This window comes from Echiichthys vipera, assembly GCF_963691815.1.
Source record: "Echiichthys vipera genome assembly, chromosome: 14".
Taxonomy (NCBI): domain Eukaryota; kingdom Metazoa; phylum Chordata; class Actinopteri; order Perciformes; family Trachinidae; genus Echiichthys; species Echiichthys vipera.
Window position 1 is genome coordinate 8006515 of NC_139839.1, and position 11180 is coordinate 8017694.

Consider the following 11180-nt stretch of genomic DNA (forward strand, 5'->3'; position numbering starts at 1 on the left):
CTTCTGTTTTTGCACTATTTGGTCTTAATCAATCATATTTATTCACTCCATTTTATATTATTACAAAAACAAACAAACAAAACAAGAACAACTGCACTATATCATGTGATTATGTATATATGTCTATTTCTATTTCTTCCCTTTTTAAATTTAACTTTATTGCTTATTTTTGCTATTTTTTTACCTTATTTTGTAATATTCTGTTGCTGCTGTGACAAAAGAATGTCCCCGTCTGCGGGACATTAAAGGTTTTCTGATTCTGATTCTGATATGTCAACCTAAGATCTAAAAATGATGTTTTTTTGTTACTTTAAACTATAACTAACGTGTCTGGACTGCTTTGTGTTGGAATAATTGTGTTAGAAATCAATCTAATCCTCACCTTAGACTTCGTAGCCCCTTTTCTATTTAAATTTCAATACTTCCACCTGTTTTTAAAGGTTGTGCCTTATCTCAGCACCTCCAACAACTGCTGTCAAAGTAACTGGCAGCCACAGCTCCAGTTCAGAGTGACGGCCTGTAGCTGGACCTTACTGTAAGTGATCATATCTCTCCAGCATTGATTGATTTGCACAGTGAACCAAAGGGAACGGTAGGCAAATAAATTACCTTCCTTCACATTTTGCCTAAAATCTATATTTAAAAGAGGGGGGAGGGTGTTTGATCAATGCGTAATCTACTGCCATCCGCTGTCTCTGGATCACTGTCCTCTGTCTGTTATCAAGCAGGAATACATTTTCTCTTACTTTCTCTGAAGTCTGGTGTCCGCAGAGACGCGAACAAATCCATCTTTATCTCCAAAGAAAACTCCCTGTAAAGTATGTGCAGCTTTTAACTCAGCAGATCATCTCAGCTGTTGTGATTCGTCTTCGCACCAACGTTTGGCCAATAATACACATTGTTACAGAGCCAGGAAGCAGACAAGAATTAAGGTCATTCGGATGAGCAAATGGGACGATTCTGTATCAAACACACGGACCTGCAACACACACACACACACACACACATGCACTTACACAAAGCCATTCGTGCAAAGGCAAAGGATGCAGGTGCACAAATGCTTGTATCAGCTGTATCAGGTGTCACTCAGAAAGTGCAGAGAGAGAGAGAGAGAGAGAGAGGAAGAGGAAAAGAGGGTGTGATGCTGTTATGCCCAAAGTGAAATGAGGCGGTGAAGGACACAGAGGAGGGATTTCTATGGCACACATTCAAATTCAACAACAGCATCCCCCAGTTTGTCCTCCCCTCCTCCTCCTCCTCCTCCTCCTCCTACACACAACACAGGTAGGCAGCGTCCCCCGGGGAACCTGTGACCCTCATCATGGTCGTTTCGGTGAGGTAATGAAATTTACTGCTGATTGCACACGCTGTTTATTTATGAAGCAGATCCACCCAGATCTGGGTCACAGAGTAGTTTTACAGCTGCAGAGCATTTGCGATTCCTTTTGATACACGGTGAAAGGTGCCACATCTATCAATTTCAATCAGGATTACTAACTGATGAGTCAGTTGCTGCCGGTCTTAACAGTAAATGGACTGTATTTATGAGATAACACAGAACAAAAGCATAAATAACACCAGACCAAAAACATTCTGCCTTGTTCAAAACACCATAAATTGCGATATAGAAGACACCTTTTTTGTGTATTACTGTTTATAAGTTGCGGTTTGCAGGGGTGTTGAACTGGACTGCACTATACTGGAAAGTGTTTCTCCATCACGCTGCAGTGAGTCAGTTTCAAAATTGAATTCAGACATCATTAAACTTGTTATTTACACTTTTCATTTTCCTACTGGGACATGTCACAATGTCTTCTGTGAAAAAAGCTTGTATTTGTGCACGATTCCCACACTACCACAGTTGTCAATCGTCAAGTCCGTTTTAATTGTACAGAACCGTATCTGTAGTGTTTTTCGTAGCATGTAAATGACCACAACAAATGAATTGTGCTGCAAATGGATGTGAGTACCTCTGTGACGGTGTCATGGTGCATTATGTGTAGCATGTCATGTACCTTGGTGAAACTGAAAATACCATCACACGAACATGACTTTTCAATGCTTGTCTGCTCCTCATATTTGAGCCATATAGTGGCAGTAACACAGTTGTGCCAAAAAGCCCAAAGAGGACAAATAGCCCTACCAAATGTGTGATTCCCATCACGTTGATTTCCCTTAATCACCTTGGGACTTTGGAGTCGATTTGGTTTTGAAGTACCACAGTCAAGTTAATTAATTCCAAACATTTTCATCTCTTTCCTTTTCTTGTTTTTCACGGGACATAAACTCTTGTCAGTGTAACTTGCTGGTAATATCAATCACAATCACTCTCCCACCGCGACACTAACAACAACAACACGCATACACACACACACACACACACACACACGCAGCATGAGCCGGCATTACGCATTTTTTCCATGACATAGGTTGCATTTGATTTTCATAACCACACGTTCCAGGAAATAAGATCAATATGTGAATACAGAGATGACAGTATTCATTTAGAGGCAGCTGTGTGGTGGTGTGTACTGAGGAGATGCACGCACTGTGTCATGGCCCCAATATCCATGTCAACATCAATTAGGCCAGTAGATGGGTATATATGTTCATGTTTTAAACAATGGGGCAGGATTCAGGGACCTGAAATAGCTGGCAGGCCCTACTGCTCCAGCATCCCTACATGTCACGAGCACTAGTTTTAATTAGTCTGGGTCCCAGGGTGACAGGCCACATTTATCACTTGGGTCCCAAACCTAAAAGTTTAAGCATCCTTCCTCTATGAGAAGCTAAAGTTAATGCAAGGTCAAGTGCAGCCTAATTCTGATAGTCCTGCTCTAGACTACTGTGTATTTCCCAACAAGTTTCCAAGACGCTCTTCCTGTTTAGTGGTTGGTGGTCCTTTACCCTGTGTATACTCGTACTCACAACTAAAATAGCTGTAGTGTGTGGTCATAATTTAACATTATAGGATTTATCTCATGTAAAATGATGCTAAATATATATGAAAGTTTATTTTCTGACCTTTATTTAACAAGAAGTCTCTGAACATTGACATGTCACACATAACCAACACTCACAGAATGAGGAAGAGTGCATGAAACAATAATAATAAAAAAAAAACACATTGAAAACTATGAGATGTTATCTATTTCATGTGAAGCTTAGCTCATTTCAGTGGAATCAAGAAGCAGCTTGTTATAAAAGGATCATGTGGCATGAGAGTGGGTGCACACAGGAAATAATATAAACAGAAATACCGGAACATACAGAACAGGAAGTATGATGTAATGCATTTTTACAGTGATAATAATACCACTTTTATATGTTGTCACGCTGAAGCATGATTCCGTTGAGGTTAAGTTACGCCTCGGCACAAAGATGACTTTATAAGGGTTAGAGAAATATCATGGTTTTGGTGAAAATAACTACCTGGTTAAAGGTCCCATATTATGCTCATTTTCAAGTTCATACTTGTATTCTTTGTTTCTACTAGAACTTGTTAACATGCTTTAATGTTCAAAAACACTTCTTTTCCCCATGCTGTGTCTGAATATACCTGTATTTACCCCCTGTCTGAAACACACCATTTTAGCGTTCTCTTTAAGCCGCCCTCCCGGAGAAGTCCTGCCTGCTCTGATATTACCGCGTTTCTGGATCTTCTGGATCTTCTGGATCTGCGCTTTCGGTGCTCTCTGTACTGTCATTGCAGCCGGGGAATGACTGTAACAGCGCTGTAGACCCCCTTTCTGCGCACAGTATATATGGTATACAGAAGTCCTGATGGCTCGTTTAAAGGTACAGTGTCTGGAGAAATACTGTGTGCATTTCATGTATAGATTTGACACGTTCACAGTTTTTATGTATTAAAAAAAGATGTGGAAATCTTACTTATTACATCATGGGACCTCTAAGGTTAAGGTGCACCTTATAGGGATGGGCAATGGAAATTAGCCATAGCTGTAAATGTGATGTGATGCTGCACATTGTTTCAAGTGTCTCTGTGGTAGCTTCTGTCCCTGTCAAATAAACATGAAATGAAATGAATGAAATCAGCAAATACGCTAACAGAATAAAAAAAATGCTAGAAAAACAGAACATAAACAAAAAAGAACCATCTGTGTGTCAGCTTTTGGAGGAGTTTATTGAAAGTTGACTCTGTACTCTCTGATATACACACCTCATTATGTCCCATACCCCTGAACAGGTTTACAATGAATAACAACCTTCTTTCCTGCCTCTTCTATTTTCCTCTCAGTAAACCTTGATATCCACGGACACTTTACAGAGTGGGTTAATCCTTTCTCGCTGGCCTCCCCCCAGGACTCGGGCTGAAAGGGCTACCTGTTGTCTGTGTGTTTCCCAATTATAGTTTTCTCCTGAGTAAGCATACATTAGGTGACTCATCAAGAACGGCTGCCTGCTAGAGCTGGCTGGAACGCAGTGTATTATTTCAGCATCAGTGTGTATTTCAGGCTGAGTGAGAGTGTGGTCATAAACTTAATGGGTTAGTTCACTCAATAAAGCGGCGACTTGTATGACTTGGAAGCTGCCCAAAATATAACACACTCAGGAGGGCCACCGGTGGTTTTTCAGGGGGAATTTGAGAGGAGGTGAAAGCATGGTCTTATGTGTGCTTACTTGTGTGTCTTATTGTCTTTTTAGGAAAGAAGGTCTGAGAAGAGCGCATTTTAGGGGCCACGCTTATGGCGGGAAGCTTCGATCTGGAATTTAGTATTAATGTTAGTTAAATAAAACAAAAGGTTACAGAATTAATGTGTGTCTTCATTTATGTACATACTGTATGTGTGTAGCTAGCACATGAGAAATAGAGTGTTGTTCAGTACACAGGTTGTGTGCAGAGGGAAGATTCAGACAGCATCATGTTCCTGCGGTAACTGAGTTTGTTCGTGTCTCTCCTCTCAGTGGTGTGTTAGCGAAACACTTGATTCAGAGCCTCGGGAGCCTGTTGGGAAGAAGTTTTGTGACCACTTACAGTAAACTGACACCGCGTGGAAATAGAATTACAATGTTCGGAGCTGCATGGAAAAAGGATCAAGCCGAAACACGTGGGTGAAGTTTAAGAGTGGAATAAGTTCAAAAGCAACAGCTTAGTTTGTCTGAAACACATGTAGCTTTTAAACATGAGTTCAAATTGGATGCTTATATCTACGGCACCAAAGTCATAAAGGCATAAAAGCTAATCCTAGCTGGCTGTTTTGGCTTCGACGTGTGGAGAATGAATGCAGTATATTTCTCTATTTCAGTATGTTCTCGTCAGGTTGCATGTTAAAAAAACCAAAACAACTCCTGTCTGGATCTGCACGGTCATTATTTCATCTCTGCCTGTGTAACTGTTGTTCCAACCTGCTGAGTTTCTCTTTGGCTGCGTCTCCACAGTTCCTTTACAACCGCTGTGAAACTGATTTTAGGTGTTTATCGAGAGGTTCTTTGGAAACATGCACTGTTTGCAAGCCTGTTGTTTTCTGTTTTAAACCAGGCGACATAATCCATTTTATGCAGGAGGTTATGGGACGCATCTTAGCAGAGACGGATTAATGCACAGGCTGGCCTAGGCTGCAGCCTGGGGGCCCCAGGTGTGCAGGGGCCCCGGATTGGACAGACTTTTTAATTTTTTGTAATTTACTACACTGGGGGAAAAAACAGGCCTCCTATTTGGGACCTAAAAAACATTTTTTTTTTTTTTAAATGAGTTGCTGATTGGATACATATATGGGACACATTTACCCAGTCAACTGCCATCATGTGGCCGGGTTCATACGGTCGGTTTTGTTGTCAAATGATGCGTCACTCACTGTTACTAGAAAGTACAGCGACAAAATGTCAGAAAGGAAATGTGATAACAGAGCACAGAAGCCCAAGACCAAGATCTACTACAGAAAAAGTGTTATAGTTCTTTTTTCTGATAAAGCATGATTAATAATGTGGGGGGCCCCACACAAACAGTAGTCTAGGGGCCCCTGATCACCTTAATCCGCCACTGCATCTAAGTGTGCGTGTTTCTGACTTAGACGACCTTTGGAGACACATTTCATACTAAAGACCAGTTAATTGGGGACAACTTGATGACAAAAGCTGTGTCCCCAATTGGTTAAAAGACTTTTAGAGTTAGGGTTAGGCAAGTAGTGTCTTTGAACTAAATCTGGCTCAACAGTGTTTCCAAATTGTTTTGTTTTAGGGTTCAGAAACGCTGAAGTAGTGCAGACGCCAGACATAAACGTATAAAGATTTAAACAAATATGTAGAGTGGATGTAGCCTTAGGTTTAAGGTTAGATGTAGAACGTTTCCGGCTGTTACCACGACAGCTTTACAGTTCAACTAACAATATGTAATGCCCTACTTGTGTCATAGTTTTTGTGTCCTTGGGCAAGACACTTCACCCAGCTTGCCTCGTGTGAATGTGTATGACTGCTGTATGTTTGAGGAGGTGGTCGGAGGGGTCCTAGACGCTGATTAGCAGCCACGCTTCCGCCAGTCTGCCCCAGGGCAGCTGTGACTACTATCATAGTTTACCACCACCATGTCTGTGTGGATGAATGGAACCTGGACACGGAAAAGCGTCCTGAGCACTGAGAAAGGCACAGTATAAATCCAGTCCAATCCAATCAAAATTATACCAAAAGACACAGCTTGGTGACAAAGTAGCGTGGGTTCAGGGAAGCTGTTGTCTTCCCCACCACAAAAGTCACTGCAGTCAGCTTCTTGTGTAGGAGGTGTTCACAAATTATCCACAGAAATTCCCTCCTCTTCAAAACAAACAACCAGGTGATTTGAAAACTGCTAAAGACACTGAGTAAAGCAGTTACACCTTAACAATCTGTTTCTTCAATGCTTCCCCCCCTTTTTTTAGAAAGAAAGATCCAAATAGTGTATTGCAAAAATGCCAATTTATGCAGCTTCTGGGATATGAAGTCATTGTCCGGCGACTGGATGCAAGGGTATTGAGCCATTACCTTGACCAATATGATGGATTTCTCTGGGTTTGAACATTGTTGAAAACATTTGGGATACTGCAAGTACACAACTCCACAGAAGTCTAGTGGTTTTTATGACATTTTAATGCCAAAATGTTACATATTATACCTTAACATCTCTATTTTCTGTGCAATGGAAACTAGACCAGCCACAGAGCAGTGAGCTGGTCTGTCTGTCTGAATGTCTGTCTGACTTCATGTTGCCTTTCTCTGGAATCCCTCTGCATATCAATGACTTCATGTCAAAACAAGCCCCAAATCCCCCTCTGCTGTGTGTGTGTGTGTGTGTGTGTGTGTGTGTGTGTGTGTGTGTGTGTGTACTTGTGCATATCTGTGAGCCTGAACGACTGTCCATAAGCCTCTTTACATATGGCTGAAGGTTAAAAGTCCAGTGTTTCTCTCTGATCATATTCTTGGCAGGCAGGTCAAGTGCAGAGAGAGTGAGAGAGAGATGTTGCTCAAGTGAGAAGAAGGCAGAAAAATGAAAGTGTGTGTGTGTGTGTGTGTGTGTGTGTGTGTGTGTGTGTGTGTGTGTGGGTGTGTGTATGCAGCAGACGTTTCAACACCACACTACCTGCTTTGTGAATTTTAGATCTTCTGGCAAAGCAAGAAACCCAGACAGATCGAGCCGTAGGGGGGAGGAAGAAGCCTGGGAAGCCTAAAGCTGTTAGAGTACCTACCTAGAGTCAGCAGTTAGCCAACGGCACCTTAACATATTTATCTTTATAAAAAAGAAATTTACTGCATATATTTTATTGCTGTTTTTTGTAATGTTTTTAGTTATTTCAACATTTTGACACTTTACATATATATTATTTTATTGTTTGTATAACAATGCACGATACATGAATGCAGAAATAGCTTACAGGTAATTTGGTCATTAGTCCTTTACAGAAGGAGGCTGTCATGCTATGATCTATTAAATGTGATGACACTCTTTATCATACCATAGGACTAATCGATTGCAGATTTGGTTTTAAAGAAATCTGTAGGGTTTGGTTTGGTTAGATAGATCATTTAAAACCTAAATAGGTATTGTCAAACTTTTGCAAATGCTCTTGTTGTGTTGTTAATAGTAAGCTTTATGTTTGCAATACTCAATTGCTGTGTACCTGTGCAGCCTGGATCAACCAGAACAGAACAGAATAAAATACCTTTTTTGTCACTTTAAAAATACAAAGAGATACAAAAGAAATAGATAAAAAGCTAAATTATAAATGAATAAATAAATGCTGAAATAAATGAATGAACTTGCACGAATTGATGGGACTTAACATATGGACCAAAATACAGACATTAATAAGTGTAGATAAACACAAATTTAGAAATAAATGTGTAGCATTCATTAAATTATTAATAAAAACAGCATTTACAGAAAAATATGTTGATTTTTTGTGTGCAGTGTTTTGCTGGACAGACAACAAGCGAACCATACGCATTTATTTATGCAGTTTTTCACTTGTTTATTTATACATCAATACATTTACCCATGCATCTATTTATTAATCCTGGTATTTGTTCATTTATGCATTTATTTATGCATTTATTAACACATTTATTTTTGCATTTTTTCACTATTTTATTTATTCATCTATACATTTATCCATGCATCTATTTATCTATCCCTGTATTTGTTAATTTATACATTTATTTATGCATGTTTTCACTATTTTATTTATTCATCTATACATTTATCAATGCATCTATTTATTTTTCCCTGTATTTGTTAATTTATACATTTATTTATGCATGTTTTCACTATTTTATTTATTCATCTATACATTTATCAATGCATCTATTTATTTTTCCCTGTATTTGTTGATTTATACATTTATTTATGCATTTATTTATTCATTTTTCTCTATTTTATTTATTCATCTGTACATTTATCCATGCATCTATTTATTTATCCCTGTATTTGTTAATTTATACATTATTTATGCATTTATTTATTGGGAATTAAGTCATGTTCAGTTCTCCATACCAACAACCATCAGAAGCCCCTGTGCAGGTCTTTCAGGCCAGTTGCAGCTCCAAACGCCACCGCGGTGTGGCGCTGTTTGAAACAAGCCGAGCTGGAAAAAACAAAAACAACTTCCGGGACCCGCTTTCGCAGACCGGAAGTTGCCTTTGTTGACTTATCCTCAGAAACAAGCAAGATGGCTAACATGGACGTGGAGGATTTCATTCAACAAAACAGAGCTCTGGCGGACCAGGTGGAAACGTACCGAGGCTACTGGGAGAGTGAGAAACACTGGCAGGCCAGGAGGGAGTTCATCCTGCGGAACATAAACGACTACGAGGACCCGCACATGGACCACCTGCTCGCCCTGTCCATGGTCTGGGCCAACAACGTCTTCATGGGCTGCCGGTGCGTAAACACAGTGGGTTCTCATGGCCGCCACGCCGGTGTGGTGCAAACGCGACCTGGTCAGACAGGTGTTGGTGTTGGTGAAACCGCTTCACAGCCACATAACTCACCTTTGTGTGTTGTTTGTGTGTTTGTGATTCATTCTCTTCTTCTTCTTCTTCTTCTTCTTCTTCTTCTTCTTCTTCTTCTTCTTCTTCTTCGTCGCGTTCTGAACTCCCAGTAGGCTCAGTGCTGCCCCCTGTGTCCTGAAACCATCACACACAGGCCCGACGTTAGTTGAGGTCTGGGTTTGTGACGCGCCTACTGATATTGAAAAGTTTAGAAGTCAAACACAGACTTATTGGCACATTTTCTGATACATATTGCATCAAGAGCCTATTGCAGGTTGACCTAAGGCTGCACACACACCTGCAATAATTTGCACAATCATTGTATTAAAGCCGATGGAGAAAAAATCTATTAGTCCAACATCTCATCTCATCTTCAGCCTCTTATCCGGGGTCGGGTCTCGGGGGCAGCAGCTTTAGCAGGGGACCCATTAACCAGCTCTAACTGGGGGATCCCGAGGCGTTCCCAGGCCAGTGTGGAGATCTAATCTCTCCACCTGGTCCTGGGTCTTCCCCGAGGCCTCCTCCCAGCTGAACGTGCCTGGAACACCTCCTTAGGGAGGCGCCGAGGGGCATCCTTACTATATGATCCTGAACCACCTCAACTGGCTCCTTTCAACGCTAAGGAGCAGCGGCTCTACGAGTTCTTCACGGATGCTGAACTTCTCCCCCCTCTCTCTAAGGGAGACTCCAGACCCCCTCCTGAGGAAACACATTTCAGCCGCTTGTAAATTTGTGTATTTAAATGATAGGGACCAAAGTAAAGTATATGTTATTGTATGAAAAATAAACTTGTCAGTGCTCTCTTGTGGACAAATTATGTAATAAGGATACTGTTTTTGAATTCCTGAAACACATTTTTGTAATTTCTGCCCAATTACAGTTACAGATTAGTTTTCCCTCGGCCAATTAGTTAGCTTTATTTATCAGTAACCAAAATTCTGGTAATATTTCCATTCTCCCTGTTTTTTTTCACTGAACTATGCACTTTTAGGAACTATCTGAACCACAGATGAATGAATAATGCTGAATAATTGGGGGATGTTTAATTTCTGAACAGACTATTTCTCTTCTTGACTGGCAGGTACAGCACGGAGCTCCTGGAGAAAGTGAAGGAAATGGCTGAAGGCATCGTGGTGGAGGACGCACCAGTCTTCAAGACGAGAGATGAGATTATGAAGAAGCAACAGGTACATTTGTGCACACACACACACACACACACACACACACACACACACACACACACACACACACACACACACACACACACTGTACGTAGTATATTGACAGAGAAAATACTTCATTCATTCCTCTCTCTTCCATCACAGGGTCGATGACCGGCTCAGTTGTCTGATCCCTTGTCGTCACGTCGGATCAAGCCTAGAGACTGATGGGTCTCAGCTGGCTCAGCTTGTAACAAGTCGGACCACATTTTACATTGTTTTACAATCCTCCACTCTTTACTGTGTATGTGATGAGAGATCTTTTTTTATGAAATGCAGAAAGACTTTACAATTACATGCTGAGTAACAGAGACGGCAAAGGTGTTTTTTGCAGTGTGGGAGCTTCACTGCTCATCCAGTATTGCACCATCTGCCTGACTTCCTTTTTAAAGTGTACTCGTTGTTTTTTGTATTGTTGTTTTTAATAAAGATGAAAGATGGCTCTGGATGTTGTCCTCATGTCTTTGTCTGAGGCACAATAAA

At 40.7% G+C, this 11180-nt stretch overlaps 1 protein-coding gene across 1 annotated transcript; it reads left to right on the forward strand.

Annotated features, from left to right (window-relative positions):
- Positions 1 to 9155: 9155 nt before the first annotated feature.
- On the forward strand, positions 9156 to 11117 carry cdkn2aipnl (CDKN2A interacting protein N-terminal like; the record flags this gene model as incomplete). The annotated part of the gene is made up of 3 exons (XM_083927349.1): positions 9156 to 9367; positions 10559 to 10664; positions 10803 to 11117. 3 exons carry the CDS (start codon positions 9156 to 9158, stop codon positions 10809 to 10811), a joined length of 327 nt encoding a protein of 108 aa, XP_083783475.1. The 3' UTR covers positions 10812 to 11117.
- Between the last annotated feature and the right edge of the window lie 63 nt (positions 11118 to 11180).